Below are 19,090 nucleotides of genomic sequence, written 5' to 3' on the forward strand. Positions count from 1 at the left end.
CTATGACGACGTCAGACTAGCAATGCAGTAGAGAGGAGACAGATTCAGCAGTTATACCTTCTGTGTTAACAACAACTGCTACACTCAACTAGGTCGAGTCCTATTTTGACTTAATCAACTATCCGTAGACAAGTTTTAAAACTATACTTCACACAAAACGTTCAAACAAATCCACTGTAGCCTGCGTGTAACATAGGAAAACATTTAGGCCTACATGTTCCGATTTTTAACATGGGATTAAGGGAAATAGAAAGTGAAACGATGGTCTGCCATGATTGATGTTTTCATAAACCAATTGGATTTTAGAGTAGGTCTAGCAGACAAACACGTGAGCAGCGTCTTCCGACTTTATCCCACGCCCCCAAAATGTCGTCGTTATACAATGCGCATACACTTTCGTTTTTTGCGTGTTAGGCTAAGTTTTGCTTTCTTTTCGGCGTAATGGACGTTCATTGGCACTAAATGGTAAGAAAAGACCCTGTGTACAGTGGACCTAACTGACAGTGAACTAGACTTGGCTACTGATTGATACTTCGACCATTTAGGTGGAGGTTGCATCAACATGGAAGTAACCGTAGCGCTTACGTAGCGCGCTAGTTTGGCTACAGTGTTTATTTTTTTTCGAACATTATGTTTAATATCTTTATATAAGCACACCAGCCTCTCAAAGACAGAAATGAGCAAATAAATCCAAAGTACGATATACTTGTATAAAAACAAGAACATGTACAATTCCACATTTCAGTCTCGTCTGTCTGGTTTTTCTAGATAGGCAGCATAAATTGGCTATAAAACGTGTTTCGCAGTCGATTACACGCACGTTGATTTAGATGCTATCGTTTTTTAGTTAGGCCTATTGTTAGACACTGGGCCGAGTTTACCAAAGGAAATGGTTGATGTTTTGAAAATATAATTCTACACCGAACATGGAATTCGATGTAGTCTTCCAAGTGGACTTTGCTGTGTCTCGCATGTTCTAGAAACAATGTCCCGATGTCCTGTAAAGCAGTAAAGTCCCTATAGCCACAGCGACACGTTCCATCATCTACGTTGGAAGGTAATAACATAAGTGTTCTCTTGCTAAATCTGAAATAACACCTATCCATATTTTAAAGAGAAAAAAAACTATTACGATTCGCTCCAGAATACAACCATATACACGATGCCTTTTTATGTCCTTGTCTTTTCCTAGTCCAATATACCAAGCCATCATGCCGGTGGATAGGATGCGAATGCGCCCCTGGCTTGAAGAACAGATCAACAGCGATTCAGTAAAGGGGCTCATGTGGATTAATAAGGTATGTTGGTAACCTGGTAGAATGATCAGATCATCTTGACATTAAGATCAGCCTATATAAACAACTGAATTTGGATAAGACAAAAACGGTCTTATTACACTGTTCTGTGTAATCAAGTGTGTCAATTTCTTGTTTATTAAATGAAGTGTTTTCGTTTTGAAACACAAACCTTTTTATTATGCTTAAATGTATGATGTGTTGCACATTTGTTGACCGTCATGAAATAATGTGGCTAAGCAAAAAAACGAGCATTATACAGGCCTCAAAACTGTATATTGTATTAATATGTTAAAATAGAAACAATATATTTGTATAGTAGCCTATTCATTTGTTATTTAGGTCTACTCATTAAGGACCATATTTTCCCATGTGCTTTTCAGCAAACGCATACTGTAGGTTGTTCTACCCATGACTTAACGAACTAATTAGGGATCAACCGATATGGATTTTTTAGTGCCGATACCGATTTTTTTTCATCAGCCTTAGCCGATGACTGATACGGGCTGCCAATTTTCTTGAGCCGATATTTGGAGCCGATACTGCTTTTGCTCCCTACATAATACAAATGACACATAATTACACAAATGATGATAACAAATGTTATAAGTCTCAATTTATAAAAGGAACATTATTGAACGTATGGATGGGTGCACTGCATATGGTTAACTGTGCAAGGGTAAAAGGCTTTCATCAACATCTTACAACACAGGCTTGATGATGCATTGTTTGCTGACATATTATAAGACATAATTCAGGTAATCACAAAATGTCCTTTGTCAACACATTTAAATAATTTAAGAAAACAAAAAGCATGAAAAGTAGCTATTGAAATAAAGTGCTTGATTTGTAATTTAAGACTGCATGGTTTACATTTGTATATGTCTAGATTGGTCAGCCACAGAACATAAATCAGCAGAGGAAAATACCGTGATGTTTCTGTTCTAAACAAAGGTATAAATATTCAACCACGTATAAAACATCTCTCAAAGTTTTAAAAGCTCTCCTTCAGGTAGCGCAGCACTCTCATATCGTTGCGTGTCCCACTGAGTGAGACAGACCAGGCACACACACAAACTTCTGTTTGGTAGCTGACGCAGACTGAAAAACTCAACCACCATTGAACTGGATTGATAATGATAACGTCAGCAAACGGCTCTAAACACAAGTAAGGCATACACGGTGCACTTATGTCTGGTACATGATCAACATTAACACAAATTAATATTCAACTACTTATAAAACGTCTCTCATCATTGAAGCTCTGATATCTCTGCAACTCCGCCCAGCTCGAAGTAGGGAGAGGGGGGAGACACACAGACACATTGTCTAATTGAGTGCCTGTCACTTTAAGTAAGGGATAATGTATAGAACGCCCGTCATTACTGGGAAAATAAGTCCCGACAGGGCGAACTGTTTCGCCCTGAAGGGACTTATTTTCACAGTAATGACTGGCGTTCTATACATTATCCTGCTTATTATACGGCTACTTGCCAAAACGAAATAATAAACTCCCCACGATATGACTTTAGCCTACATAACCTAGCCTATTTGTTACGGTTCATCGTGGCATTTGCTGAGAAACAAATAGTTCGCAACAACACACGCTGCTGAACTTGAATCAAACATTCTTTAGAACACAGCTGATCAACCGTCTGCTTCCCGTCCTTGTGTAGTGATATGAAAGACGTATCAGAAGCACAAAACCCGTTGCCATTGACAGCGGTAATTATATGTTTGCAGCGGTAATTACATGAATATATCTTACCGCTAGAACTTTGGGAAATCCCATTCAATGGAGCGTCCCAAGTCAATGGAGCGTTCTACTAGCATTGTGAAGAGCCGTATAATAAACATAGTTAAAATAAAGGTTCGTACTTCTCCTTGGGACAAGCACTTTTGAATTTTGGAAAACACTTTTCCATTTACATTGGGATTTTGCAAACATTCAGTGTCTGAGTCAATAAAATGAGCCCTTCAACGAAATTGACAAGCAGCTGTAAGTAGGCTAAGCATGCTAAATTCGACATCCAAACAGTATTCTAATGTTAGCTTTGAGATACTGCTTGATTGCATAACTTAACTTAGTTTAGTCTCCTCAATGTAGCCTACTATGTTGTGATAAGACCTTAGCAGAGTTAACTTCAATGCAGCAGTTTTGAACAAATTTGCGCAGCATGGTCACGATGCTAAGCGGATTTAATAGCAATTTAGCCAGACGTCTTCTATGCAATGCTTCTATGTGGCAACAACAATCCTTCAACAATCATGAATATTTTGTTAAATGCACATGCAGAGGAGGGGCAGCGGTCTACGAGAGAGGGCGGGGCAAGGAAAGGCTGCGTGCGTAAAAAGCGCAGCTCAATGCAAGGATTTAACCGTATATTTAACTTAAATTAAATTGAATTAAATGAAACATAGAATATTAACGTGTGGCGGCCGGTTTTGATTTCGTGGCGCCCCGCCACAGATTAGTCAATGTATGGGAAACACTGAAGTATCTATCTATCTATCATTCGCATTTTCCATTTGGACCCACAAACTTGCTTAGCTATAGTTGCAAGCACATATAGCGCAACGCGTTTCCACTTTCAACGTGTATGGCAATATTTCAGCTAAGTCAAACAGTTAAAAGATGCTTTGAAAGTTTAAAGTTTACTGTTGTCTTGAAGAGCAGGCTTTCAGCACTCTGCTAGTGGGGCAGGGGCAGTCTACACATGAATTGCAGAGTCCCTAGCAACACAAAGCTGCCTGTTATGGTACACACACACATCTACCCCCCACTCCCACAACGAAACATTCAAAGGGTTACGTTATTAATATTTAGCCATTTCCCAATATCAGGTTTCAGGTTACATTGTACCTCAACATCTAAGAAGAGTGTATATTAATTTGGCAAACTTTATGCAGCCCTAAAAATGTATCTTTAGTAAATCTTTAGAGTGTCTTTAACCCTCTAACTGCCAAAGTCGCAAAATTGTGACAAGCCTCATTACTGAATAAAACAGACGATAGACCCGAGTACAGTGTAAAATCTCATTTGTACTCTTTACCACTAGGGTCATTCCATGTGTAAACAGCCAATATCGGGGTATTATGTACATGGTACCTCTCAGATTTTGCTGAAAAGTGGTGAAAATATGCCTTATGTTACCAAACGAGGGAATCTGAAGTTTCAGGTCAATATCTCAAAAGTTATTTCCACTATTTTCATGCTTTATCATCATTAAATTCTCCCTGATCTACATTCCAGACTTCTGGAAACAATGTCCAAAATGGTGCATTATGAAGAATAAAATTCATATTATGGACCTTCATAGTCAAAATGTTTATTTCATTAAAAGAAAGAACAAATATGTATCTTTATCTGGTATAAATCCCATTAGGATCATCAAGTACCCACATGGTCATTTTGGGGTCCAAATATGGGGTTCCAAAAGAGTCACCTCTGCCGGAGAGGGTTTATGGACCCCCATGAAGCCCCCACCAGTAGTACCATACCCTTCAAATTAATTTTGGCAAGAGCAAGGTTCCCACATATAACAAATAATCCTGTTTAGAATAAATATGATCATTAATTGTGGTGCTAGGGCCACCCAAAAAGTGAAAAATCACACATGCCGTCAACATTTTTTAGGACTTTGGTGACCCACCTCTCACCCAAACAGTAAGGAATATTGATTCTGATGATGGCAAAAGATGAAATGTGAAATTCCAATGTGTCAATAAGGGCCGTGGCACCCGAAATTCAATTGAACGCCACAGGCAAACCATTTGAGAGATTGACCTGAAACTTCAGATTCCTTTGTTTGGTAACAAGGCATATATTCACCACTTTTCAGCAAAATCTGAGAGGTGTCATGTACATTGGTGGCTGAGTTGGCGTGGAATGACCCACTAGATAAACACCCAGAGCTTCGATTTAAACCCGATATCACTTCTCAAAGTGCAGAGGAAGTAGAACAATCAAACGTGACAAAACCGGAGAATACGTGCATTTGTTTATATTGAAACGGAAGCGATTCTGGCCATCGTATTTGTGCAAATTGAAGCAGAAATACACCAAATGGTGAATAAAACGTTCACTTGTGATGAAGACTTGGATCTGTTATTCACCTATTCTAATTCTGAAGGAGAATATCCGACTTTTGGAGATGACATTGATCCTCTATTATAGTCACGGTGCATCTGAATGGAGGTGCGTCTTTGAATATGCACGACAGTGTCCACTAAGCATACAAAGTTTAGTTCGATCCTTTGTCCAACATAGCTGGATGTGGCAGTGGTAAACGTGATGCTAGTGTTTGTAATGGACGTGGTAAAGTAAGTAAGTATACTCTTTTGATCCCGTGAGGGAAATTTGGTCTCTGCATTTATCCCAATCCGTGAATTAGTGAAACACACACAGCACATAGTGAACACAGTGAGGTGAAGTGAGGTGAAGTAGAGGGTGACACAGGAATCAATTGTCGCTCCCATCCCATCCTGAGCCCACACAAATACTCCCGTCATATCCCGATCACGTGACTGCCTCCAAAATATCCTGTCCTGCAAAATCCCGAGAGAAAGGCTCCCGAATCCCGTCCCTGTCCCGTTTCGTTCCCTATCTCGTAGGAGATTTTATTTGGGTCGCCAGCATAGTGACAATTTATGTTGTGTAATAGGCCTAGCTTATAGCTTAGGAACTCCCTCTGTGCATTTTTGCATTAAGAATCTCTGAAACGGGGGTGAACACCGCCAGAGCGTGGATATCCCTCGCAAAATGAAATAATATTTCTGTCGGGCGCCTACCATGGACCTCACAGTTGCAAAATGCAAGGGACATGAATCAGTCTATATTTGCACGAACAATAACGGACATCAGCTCTTCAACATGGCCCATTAAAATCTAGAAAGTATCATTTTAAATTGTAAAAAAAACCCTGCTGTCAACAATAGGCTAAAGCAGACATCCATAGACCGGACATAAGGCTTATTTGCGTCATAGGCTGCAGATAGTTTCAATTGTAGATAGGCCTTTACTAGCTAGTTTCCCATAACAACCACCACATAGTCGACTTTGAACACAGTGAGCCATACAACTTGACAATTACACTGTATCATAGTGTTAATGTGTTGAGTAAAGCTACACATGTTTCGATTGATTTTGTATGTGTGTTTATTCCTGCCTTTACACAGTAGCATCTCAGCTAACGTTAGCGATTAGCTCACGTTGATATGGCAATAGAAAACACCTTAAGTTTTCGGTGTAGTCGCTGACGCTGATTGATTGGCTTGTGAACAGGGCAGCTGCTTTGTATTGCTCTGATAGGCTACTCTGCGGCTAGCAGTAGGTAATACAAACTTATTGTGAGTTGTAAGTGGTTCTCTTTTCTAGAAATGCCTAGCAATCTTTGGGTGCACTCAATGTTTTAATTTAATCTCCGGCTCCATTCCCCTCCCGCCCACTCCCGTTGATTTCTGCCCGTCCCGTCCCTATCACGTTACCCACAGTGAAATTGACTCCCATACCGCAGGACTACCGCGGGAATACCGTGACCCGCGGGAGTCCCGAAAAATTGTCACCCTCTAAGGTGAAGCACACACTAACCTGGAGCAGTGAGCTGCCTGCTACAGCGGCGCTCAGGGAGCAGGGGAGCAGTGAGGGGTTAGGTGCCTTGCTCAAGGGCACTTCAGCCGTGGATGTGGGCATGGGAGAGCAGTGCTCAACCACTTCCCCCGCCCACATTTATCCTACTGGGTCGAGGATCGAACCAGCAACCCTTCGGTTACAAGCCCGAAGCCCTAACCAGTAGGCCACGGCTGCCCCAGAAAGACAGCAAGGATAGTAAAAAATAGGTCTCTGAAGAACTACAAAGTCACCTGAGATAGGAACAGATTTATTAGCCTGCTTTATGGTAGACTTTAGTAGGCTTTGTGGTTATAGTAATAGTTTACTAATGTTGGTTTACATTTGACTGTTGTCCTTTTCATTTGTCATATTATGGATGAAATGACAAAAAAGAAAAAAAAACAATCTGCTCAAAAATGCTCAATATCCAGTATTTACTGAAAGGTGCATAATTCAAAGTGGTTGCCATCCAGTGACGACGTAATATGCAAATTAGATGAGTAAATGTACCCCCTTCATAAACTTTTGATCCTACTGAATGATTTTCATTTACAGTAGGACTTTGTCTCTGACCACTTTCAAGCAATGGTCTCTTGAAAAGTTAATGTCAAAATCCAGTGTTGTTTTTTTTTTTTTTAAACCCTGGCGCCTAAAGGGTTAAACAGCATAGGCTATATCGTACACTCAGCGCAACTTGGCGCCACCTTATCCACCTTATTCATTTAACCGGAAATCAGTCATCTTTCGTGTATTCTGTTTACATTATAACTAGGGCTGTTAGAAAATAGATTGCACAATCGATTGGACCAACCAACACAAGTTTCGAAAACTAAAATAGGGAATCGATTTTAACCAAATATAATTTAAAACGAAATAACAAATAAAAAAGATATATGTAACAAAACTCACAAACGAGCAGAAAAAGAAAATAAAGAATTCTGAAAGTGCAGTAGGCATTGCAAAAGCTAAAAAGAAAATTCCCACCAATTTTACGCACCGGAAACAGCTTTTTTAATCGGCTGCTGTGCTGCTGGTGTTTTGCCAAAAAACTGAGGACAACGTGACCTGTGCGACATGAGAGAGACGAGTGATAAGCCCTAATAACTTCCGGTTTTGGGTAGATCAAACTATGGAGAAGGACAAAGTGGTATGCAAACTGTGCATTCGTGAGTTCCTATGTAGGCGAAATTTGTTTGACATTTCTAATCGTAAACACAGCCACGTTGAAGCCTGCAATAATGTTTTTCACTGATGTTATGGCAGTCCACTCTGCTTATTGTTTTTCGAGAATGTTTATCCTGTTTATCATTGTGCATGAACCTTCACACCAATAAATCATCAGAAATATTGCTGGCTTTTGCGTCTTCAAGCGCCCACTTTACGCTTGTCCTAATGCCTGTTAGTTGTCTGTGGATTGGCCTATATTTGGCGTTGAAAATGGAAACGTCTTTAGACATGGAAAATCAATTTTACAATCGATTCAATGAACACTTATGTCTCAAAAATCTAACAGGTTTTTTCACAAAAGTGACAGCCCTAATTATAACTTAGTCAAGTCAAGTCAAGTCATATTTATTTATATAGCACACTTAAACGCAATGTTATTGACCCAAGGTGCTCATAAATTAAAAAAAAAAAAAGAAACAGTAATAAAAACATAAAATAAAGACATAAATGACAAAAAATAAAATAAATAAATGAAAATACAAAATAATAATAATAATAATAAACAGATTATGATTGTAGATAAAAATAAACATATGGTTACTGAAACTACTACTACTATAGGCCTAGAGAAAGATGTACAGTAAAGTTAGATGCCAGTTAATATAATGCAGAAAAAAATAGAAATAAGATTAAATAAATAATAATAAAATAAAATAAACAACCAAACAAGGGGAGAAATTAATGGACATTATAGGCCAAAGAAAATAGATCGGTCTTTAAATTTGATTTAAAACTACTGATGGTGGGAGAGGACTTAATTTCTATAGGGAGATTGTTCCAGAGTCTCGGGGCAGCAACAGAAAAAGCTCTATCACCTTTAGTTTTAAGGGTTGCCTTTGGGACTGATAGAAGAAGTTGTGAGGAAGACCTCAGTGGCCTAGAAGGACAGTGGGGACTTAAAAGGTCACAGATATACTGTGGTGCCATTCCATTTAGGGCTTTGAAAACAAAAAGTAAAACTTTAAAATTAATTCTGTTATTGACAGGTAACCAATGGAGTTGGGCCAGCACAGGACTTATATGCATATGTTTCTTTGTTCCAGTAAGAAGCCTAGCTGCTGCATTTTGGACTAACTGAAGTCTAGCAAGGGTAGATTGGTTCAGACCTAAATACAGAGAGTTACAATAGTCCAGCCTAGATGTAACAAAAGCATGGATTACAGTTTCTAAGTCAGTATATGAGAGCCAGGGCTTGAAAAAAGCTTCCCTTAACCACACTACTGACTTGCTTATTGAAATTCGAAGAGGAATCTAGGAAAACACCTAGATTTCTGACCTCACTGTGGCAATTTACAGCCAATGGCCCAAGTGCATTTCTTATCTTAGGAACAGAGCTGAGTGGACCAAAAATAATTATCTCTGTTTTCTTTTCATTTAATTGTAAGAAGTTTGCAGCCATCCAACTCTTTATGTCATTAAAGCAGTTAAACAGGCTTTCCAAGGTGTAGGAACTATCGGCTGTTAATGGCAGATAAAATTGAGAGTCATCAGCATAGCAGTGATATTGAATGTTATGTTTGTTAAAAATGGAGCCAAGAGGCAGCATATATAGGGAGAATAGCAGAGGGCCTAAAATGGAACCCTGAGGGACACCACATTTGATAGGAGCAATGGACGAAGAGCAATTACCTAATCTAACAGAGAATGTTCTATCATTCAGATATGATGTGAACCATTTCAACACCACCCCTTGCAGACCAACTTCATCCTTCAGACGTTTTAACAGGATGCTATGGTCAATGGTATCAAAAGCAGCACTAAGGTCAAGAAGTGCTAAGAGGGCACAAGAACCATTATCTACTGAGCAAAGAATATCATTTTGCATTAGTGCAGATTCAGCAGGCTAACTAGAATCTGCTTAAACTTATTTCTTTCGAAATGTTGACAATTCTACACTCAATATGGGTATTCTTTATAATGTATGACTGACAGAAAAATATAAAAGTTTGCTTTTACGTGGCTTAGGATACGTCAAGCACTGTCTACTACCACATAAAAATCAGTCCAACACATCTTTGGCCGGAAATAGAAAACCGGATTTCTGAATACTGAGGTGTCATGGCGACACCCATTGTTGGCTACAGATTATTGTGGATAGTGAAAAGTGCATAGCCTATAAAGCACAGCAGAGAAGACATACTGTCATGAGATGTAAGCAGCCCTTAGTAACCATAGGCACCGATTTATGTTTCTGTCGGTGGGTGCTCAAACAATTAAATGGTCAATACCAATTGCCAAAAACCTCACATTAATTGTCGTACTACTTTTTTGAGAAAGTTGTTTCTAGCACCTTCGGAAATCAACAGCGGACAACACGCACACATATAAGCTAGGCTACTCTTATTACGTTAATAGCCTACAGTTTGCAGGGGTCTGGGGGTGCTACCCTCTGGGAATTTTCTTAAATACTGTTAAGTAAATGCACCATTTCTGCACACTTTCAGTCACTGAATAGAGCCTGCACTATGCCTGAAACACGCATGCATGATCGTTTGACTCTTGAACACTCTCCCAGTGTCCAGACGTATGCATGACAGTTTAACTCAGTCACAAGGGGAAATTGACACTGCCATAGGTTACTCAGAAACTAGAAAAAACCCACTTTGCTGTGTTTTTATAAACAGAAATTACATTTCGTGTGGACATCACAAGATATAGCCTATCCAATCAGATTTCCAGCTGAAAGCGCATTAGCCAACAGTGAGTAGAAGCAGTTCTCAAACTGTGCCATCATTGCACACACTGATGCAGTGTTGGTCAAGTTACTTTGAAAAAGTAATTAGTTACTGAGTACTGATTACTTTTCCAAGAAAGTAATCCAGTTACTTTACTGATTACTTATTTTCAAAAGTAATTAGTTAATTTACTAATTACTTTACTTAGTTACTGTTCAAAAACACATTAACTATACACAACCTGAATACGCTTTTTTAAAACTTGTTTTTATTAGTTTCAATCTTCTTAACTATGCACATTGCATCAAATAAAAAACATAAATGAAATGCAACAGTCTCTGATTTAAAGAAAATTGTTGATTAATTTATATCTCTGCATATTCCAGCACATAAAATAAAAATATTTTTGCTGTGTATACTCCTTCATTCAAATGTAAATAAAATACAGCAATAAAATAATTAAAACCAAAGACAAGTTGAAGTGCAGAGAGGGGTAATGCGTTTACAAAAACAGAAAATGCTGTTGCATGCCACATTTAGGCTTTTTCTAATGTCAGAGTGTTTGAACTGTGTGTGTGTGTAAGGATGTGTTTCTCTGAGTGGATGTGAATGTCAGTGTGTGTGTATACGGAGGGGACTGCCTCTATGTGTGTGTGGGATTGAGGTTTGCTTCTACGTATGTAATGTGTATGTATGTAGAGGGATTTGTTACTGTGTGTGTGTGTGTGTGTGTGTGTGTGTGTGTGTGTGTGTGTGTGTGTGTGTGTGTGTGTGTGGGGAGGGTAGCGCTTCTGTATGTGTGTGTGTGGAGGGGAGTGCTTCTGTATAGGAGTGTGTGTGTGTGTGGAGGGGATCTGACCCCTGTCATATATCTGCAGGTGTTAGTGTAGTCTCAATTTATGACAAGGCCCTATGTTTTTTTGTTTTCTTTCGGAGTGAAACAGTGGTTATACCGCATCAGCAGAAGCTTTTCGAACCTCCCATCAGAGAGCCTGTTCCTTTTCGGGGAAAGCACCAATCCACCCAAACTGAACAGCCATTCCACTGGTGCACTTGATGGAGTTGTAGAGTTGTATTTCATGTACATCTTTTTGAGGTTTGGGAACTGATTTAGAATCTCAAGCTCATACCCAGACCTTAAATAGTCAGTTACTTCTTTCTCTGCTGAGAAGCTGTCTGTGGGTTGGTTCTCAAAATCAAAAAAGTCCATTTCATCTTGGCTGGCTGGCAGTTGGCGCACATTAGCATTGTCAGCTGCAGGAGCAACTTCACGACACTCTCTTATCAGAAGCTCCTTCACATGCTCTCTCCTATGCTCATCTCTCAGCCATCTAAGTTTGAACTTGGGACAAGTGGCCGCTGCAAGAAGTCCCTCTTGGCTATCCAGTACAGGATCAAAACGAATCTTGATGGCCTGTAAATATAAATATAAATAAGAATACATTTATTTTTCTATATAATCTGTTATTTTAATTATTCTATGAGCTTTACTGACCTAAACCATCTCATGCATTATCAATACTGTATGAAATTTAATTATCATTGAGGTTATTTTAACCTCTTTATTTTAATCTTCTGTTGATGTTATGATAAATATTCATGATTAATGATGATCAATATCCCTGATATTGAACTGAAATGTATCTTTTATCATTTTAGTAATTGTACTCATTGCTTAAAACAAACAAAGTGTAACATCTGCCCACCATGAATGGTATAATAAATTCAACAGAACCACCCAAATCAATTATCAAATAATAATCTTACCTTTACAATGGGATCTGGAAGGCTGGTTGTCATTCTGGAGAGGTCATCTTTCAGGGCAAGTGTCTTTGACATCAGGCTTGTGAGTGTTGGTAGTAAAGTCCCATAGGTGCACTCACCCCCTTGTAAGATGTCGAGTGCTACTGTCAAGGGCTTCATCACGGTGCAGTATTCTTGCAAAAATAGGTACTCCCTTTCATTAAGGCACTTGATTCCCAGTTTTACACACAGGGGATTCAGCTCGTTCATGGGAATTGTGATGATTCTGGAAATAGCCTCATACAGGGAATTCCACCTTGTGGATGTGGGTACCGTTAGCTTCCTGCGGCTGACTTCCTCCACCTGTTCAGAGGCCAATGTTGATCGACTTGCTTTAGTCCAGAGAGCGGTGCATTTTGAAATACTACTCCTATATACAGCCTTGGTGTCTGCACAGGAAACCAGATTAATTGTGTGTGATGCACATCTGTAGTGTGGAGGGAGGCTAAACTGTCCATCACCAGATGAAAGAGCTTCTATGACATCTAGGGGTGAACGATTTTGGAAAAAAATCTAATTGCGATTTTTCTCACCAATATTGCGATTGCGATGCGATATGCGATTATTTTTAAGCTCTTTATCTTCTGTCTTATTCAACAAAGACAAGCAATATAGTATGACCAACACAAAATTAGATAAGTTAAACATAAACTGTTCTTTCCTGGAGCCCAGGCCTATGTTATGATGGCATTAGGTCATTGAATAAGATTGATGAATGAAATATTTTTTATTTAACTATTTTAATCACATTAGTAGACCTAACACAAAATTAGATAAGTTAAACATAAACTGTTATTTCCTGGAGCCCAGGCCTATGTTATGATGGCATTAGGTCATTGAATAAGATTGATGAATGAAATATTTTTTATTTAACTATTTTAATCATTTTAGTAGACCTATATTTGTTGAACTTCCAGCCTTGTAAACATTTAATGATTCTTATACGTTTCTATTTTATGTAGATATGATCTTCTTTCGTTAGTTAACAGTTAGGTCTACATGCAGTGGCACTGACACGGCTTCTCCTTGTCCTGTGCTCTCCGCGCGCGCGCGCACACACACACGCACACACACACACACACACACAACCGCTCCTCTCCTCTGTTGGCTACTTGCACGTGAATCGGAACAAACTACTGTAGATTGTTGCAGCACAAATAAATGCGGCCAAATGACCGGTCCGCTCGGTGTTAACTAAAGGTTAGCATCATCAACACCGCAGCGCAATACGCATGCATGCAAATTAACTAGTTTGTTTATATCACAACAAAGCCAATCGCGGAGACAAAACTCTTTAAACAGGCAAAGTTAGCAGCAGTTAGCAGCATGTATGTAGCCTAGAGCCTTAGTAGGTAAGCTAATGTTGGAACAGCTGGGTTTATGGTGGTTGTGTCAACTACTTGCGGATAACATTATGCATCAATTCATTACCTGTGAGATGAAATGTTTGCGCAGCCAACCCCCTTGGATATAGCAAATGCCCCCACTGTCACTGTACTCCAGTAAACAAAGTCCCCAGTGCACAGGTGAATGGCTGCTGTGCAGCCTAAACACTCGTGGAGTTTTAATCATCAGCTGGTGAACGAAGTTACCAGCCAGAGTAGCAGCACAGGGGAATTATGAACTAGAACCAGGGACATGGCAGGTTTGAGCAAAAGGTAATGAAGAGGTTTAGTTTTAACCAAAGTAGCTCTACTGATCAGACCTTTCTTGACACTGTTAGCTGGTCCTCTTGTTTACGTTTTTTGCTTCTTCAGTGGTCGGTGTGAAAAATCGTGGCGCGTCGGCAAGCGCAAGTATAAATGCGTTTTGGTGACGTCACATATTACGAAGCGTAATCGCAGCCTTTGCGGTTTGAAAATCGCGTTTCATCCTATCGCGATATTATCGCAAATGCAATAAATCGTTCAGCCCTAATGACATCTGTAAAAGTCGGTTCCTCGTCATCACCTGCTTCATCATTTTCAGATTCAGACTCCAAATTACAGGGCTGATATACTCTGAATGCTTTGGCAAAATTTGATGCATTATCCGTTACAGTGGCAACAACTCTGCTATGCAGTCCATATGATGAATGAATTTCTTCAATCTCTGCTCCAATGACATCATAGGTGTGCCTGCCTCTAATTCTTTTACATGCTAGCGCGGCCTTGTTGCGCTGTAAAGTTGAATTAATCCAATGAACCGTCACTCCCATAAAACTTTTATTATTCATCGTCCAGATTTCAGCAGTAGTGGAAACAAAGTCTACATCTCCGAGTGCAGCCTTCAAATTAGCCTCCATTATGTCGTATTCTCTCTCAAGGTATCCTGCAAATGACTTTCTCTGCGGCAGCTTGACACCGCTTTTGGTCGGTATTATTTCTATGATGCGTCGGAATGAATCAGTCTACGGTGGAAATGGGCAACATGTCCTCCACAATATAGCCAGCGACAAGCTTCTTCAGTTCAGCAGCACTAAGTCCTGTCGTTCTTAAATCTATTTTCACCTGTTTAGCAGGAGAGGGGCCCTCTGTTGCTGCAGCGGTGATGTCGGGATCTGGGGGTGTCTCAACGAGTTTAACATTCCTGTGGCGGCTTGCTAGGTGCTTGTTCAAATTTGAGGTTGAATTTTTGATAACATTTTCCTTCCCACGCAGAGTGTACAGCGGACGGTAATGTTTTTATCATCTTTTACCGAGTCAAACTCAAAGTAATTTCTGAACTTCCATGAATTAAATGATCCAAGTTCGTGCTCTCTCCCGCACTCCATGTCTTGACTTGCACACGTGTGTCTGTTGTTTACATCTAGGTAGCGCCGCTATAGCCTACGTCATTGTCACGAGACAGTCTCACAAAGGAATATGGCAAAATCCCAAATTCTTTTACTGTCTATGGCAATGGCAAAATCACGGTTTAGTAACGCAGTAACGCAGGCTGCTTGCAGGAAAGTAAAAGTAATATAGTTACTGTTTTTGCAATTGTAATCCCTTACTTTACTCGTTACTTGAAAAAAGTAATTGGATTACAGTAACGCGTTACTTCTAACGTGTTACTGCCCATCACTGCACTGATGTAGCCAGTCAGGTGTGTATGGTGTTCATAAAAATATTTACAAAGCCGTCATATTTTGTAAAGGTACATTCTTGCTTACATAAAGCAGATATTCAGATATTTTTGGCGTCTATGTTAGCAACAAGTCCGAGGCAACGACTCATTTTCAGGATGAAAATCCTTAGGATTTTTACTTAGTCAATCGAAAATTATTTGGGCAAGTGTGTCTTTTTTTAGGCTATGTTTGCGATTGTAAGCCGTTGTCAGTTAATAGTGAAAGTAAATAGCTGAGTGCAGAACTGTTTTGTCATTGCCTATGAGACCACGAGAAGTTTCAGTTTCCCTATGAGTTCAAATAATAAACGAGTGCAGATGCAGATGTAGGCTATACTTTGCTAGTCACAAACAGATTTGAGTAAAGCAAGTATTTGTGGAATCCTGGTGTTGCATGGCCTACACCAGGGGTACTCCGTAGGCGGACTCCAGTCCACATCCGGACCCAAACAACATTTTATACAGACCTCCACATAATTGTTATGCTGATTTCAGTGTTGTAGTACTCGAGTCCGAGACTCGAACTCGAGTCCGAGTCATTAGCTAAATTTAGAGACTCGTGACTTGACTTGGACTTGAGCACTGATGACTCGAACTTGGACTCGGACTCGTGCATTCGCACTCGCGATGACTCGTCGAGGACTCAACTTTTTTTTGTAATATATCATAAGGCTATAATTTTAGTATGTCATTAGGCTATAATTTGCTATATGATTTTAATATCTAAATTATTCGTAATACTAATTTTAGTTCAAGGGAATGTTAGGCTACTGCTTCGTGTCATAGGCTACATCGCAAGTCACATCATGTTCACATGCAAAGCAAACTAACGTAAACTTTAACACCAAAATGCCTGGAGATATGGCCGCCGCTATTTCAATATAGTAGGCTATTGCCAGGCAATATTAGTTCTCATACATGACATAACATTACCTAAGATTACACTCAGCCTAGGCTAAACAACACACACTGCTGCTGGATAGCTGATCATCGTGACTTGGTGAACAGTGTTTTCCCTGACTGACGCGAGAAGCGAGGTTCCATTCATTCATTTTCATTCGGGGCGTGCCCTGCCGTGCTTCTGTCTGTTAATTTGCAGCAGGCTATTATCGGATGAAAGAAAAATAAACTAAACGTTTTCCCGATCAAGATATAGCATACTTCTTAATTTTGGTGTCATAAAATATAGAAGCATAACATTAAATTGCCTAGTAGAGTGTCCATGTAGTGTCAATGTAGGCCTACGTGTCTGCGCAAGTGAAACTGACAAACTGAACCTCTCGTGGGTAGGCCAGAAACAACTATATTTAAAACCACGAATGAACTGGATTACTGTTACTGTTCAAACGAGCGATTTGATAGCCTAATCCACTGCAGGAAAAAAAAGGAAATAGCAACGTGTTCTATTTCTAACAGGTGAATATCGTAGCAAATAGTATGGCGATGGCAGCTTAAAAAAACATTTATTTCACTCATCTCGCTGAAATGAACGTGGCCTGTTGCACAAATAAATTAATTAGGCAGATGCTCTACATCTTCGTTAACCTAAAGCTAGTTTTCATCTCTATTGTTGACGTGAAATATGTCTCCATAGTGTCAGTGAAGTGATAACATAATTATGCAGTTGCCGGTAGCCAGTGTTCACGTCACGGGAGTCAGAAAGAAGCTACCAAGACGGGCCCTGCTCCTGTCCCTCCCAAACTGCGCTAAAATTGTGTAGGCTATTTAACAGCCAGAATTTTAAAACAATACCCGGGGGAGACCCTTTTATGATCCACACTACCTCTTACAAAATAGGCCTACTCCAACGTCCATCTAGCTCTTGTGAAGTATGAACTTCTACAACACTGCCTATACAATTGTCAGCAGTCAGTAACAGCATAATGTGACTTAATGGCCTGTGTGATTGGGATGTGGATTGCTCATTTATTATGAGTAGGCCTATAGGCTATGGTATAGCTATGGTATGGTATTCTCTCCGATATAATAAATACAACACATTGGGTTTGGCAAGAAATTTGGCAATACTACTTTCACACAAGTGATGGCACCTCTTGGAGACAGAAGATTGTCCGTTTTGCTTTTAAGGATTTCATCTGCAATGGAAAAAAATGGAACGACATGTAGGCTATGCTTACTTTAGTGCTGGACTTGGACTCGACTCGATCAATAGGGACTCGACTCGGACTCGACGTGGATCAATAGTGACTCGACTCGGACTTGACTCGGATGAGTAGTGGACTCGACTCGGACTTGACTTGGAATTTTTTTTTAATGACTTGGACTTGACTCAGACTTGAACACTGAGGACTCGAACCTGGACTCGGACTCGAGGCATAGTGACTTGACTACAACACTGGCTGATTTAATGAACCAACCAACCAACCTACACTAAATTTTCTGCCAAATATTGTATGATTCCGCACTGTTTTTTTTAGTTCTACTCATCTTCTTCTGTTAGCTAGAGAGGCTGGTCGAATCACAGCAACTATAACAGCAACATCGCTCTCTCACTCAAACCAGAGTTTAAGCTACTGGCGGTGGATAGTAATTGGTCATGATCGTTTCAGCTGTAGCCTACAGACTGAAAGTGTGAAAATGGCTTGTTCCAAACTGGCCAACTGCAAGGAAGAAACGTTGATTGTGAAAGCCAAGTTTAAGACTGAGGGGATGGGGAAAATAGGCCTGGCTGTCAGCATTAAATGCGTCAATCGCAATGAGACGGACATAAATACATTGCATTCCAAATTATTATGCAAATTACATTTTTCTCAGATTTTCCTAAATAGTTGATTCAAATGACAGTCAGTATAATTTTCAAGTCATCAACCGTTAGAGTATAATTCAAATTTTATTAAACAAACCTCCCAATGATAACAGTATTTTTTTCAAAAATAAAAAACTCATGCCAACTCAAAACTCGTTCCAAATTATTATGCACAACAGAGTTTCAAGACATTTTATAGGTTGTAAAGAACTAAAAATGGTAATTTGTTGGATTTGCAGCATTAGGAGGTGATATAAATTAAATCAAACGTTATTTCAATCAAAAACATCTTAACAGGCCAAGTTACATGTTAACATACCCTTTCATTGATATCACCTTCACAATTCTTGCATCCATTGAACTTGTTCGTTTTTGGAGAGTTTCTGCTTTAATCCCGACTATCATATGCATTTGTCATGTATACAGACCTTACTGTCATGTACTGACCCTAGGCAGATGGGTCAGGCCCTTGAGTCGTGGATCTGCTCGAGGTTTCTTCCTATATATATCTCCAATTCTAGGGAGTTTTTCCTCGCCCCTGTTACCCATGGTGCTTTCCTTTTCTTCCTTTCTTTCCTTCTTTCTCTGATTGCCTACATTCTGTAAAGCGCCATGATACATGTGT

The 19,090-nt window shown here is 39.6% G+C and overlaps 1 protein-coding gene across 2 annotated transcripts in view; it reads left to right on the forward strand.

Moving 5' to 3' along the window:
- The first annotated feature begins 208 nt into the window (after nucleotides 1–208).
- LOC143134332 (interferon regulatory factor 2-like) overlaps nucleotides 209–19,090 on the forward strand; it is a 36,475-nt gene continuing 17,593 nt past the window's right edge. Inside the window, exons 1-3 of one of the 2 annotated variants that reach the window (XM_076294656.1) lie at nucleotides 209–465; nucleotides 981–1,057; nucleotides 1,193–1,298. In XM_076294656.1, coding sequence (XP_076150771.1) covers nucleotides 1,212–1,298 — 87 coding nt within the window. In that variant the 5' untranslated portion in view covers nucleotides 209–465; nucleotides 981–1,057; nucleotides 1,193–1,211. Of the gene's footprint in view, nucleotides 1,058–1,192; nucleotides 1,299–19,090 lie in introns of both variants that reach the window. The other variant, XR_012988636.1, reaches the window with a different exon arrangement.

The sequence above is a fragment of the Alosa pseudoharengus genome, unplaced genomic scaffold, assembly GCF_046254945.1.
Source record: "Alosa pseudoharengus isolate Yale_2024_CS ecotype anadromous, Long Island Sound unplaced genomic scaffold, YU_APseudo_1.1 YU_APseudo_1.1_scf_2, whole genome shotgun sequence".
NCBI lineage: Eukaryota > Metazoa > Chordata > Actinopteri > Clupeiformes > Clupeidae > Alosa > Alosa pseudoharengus.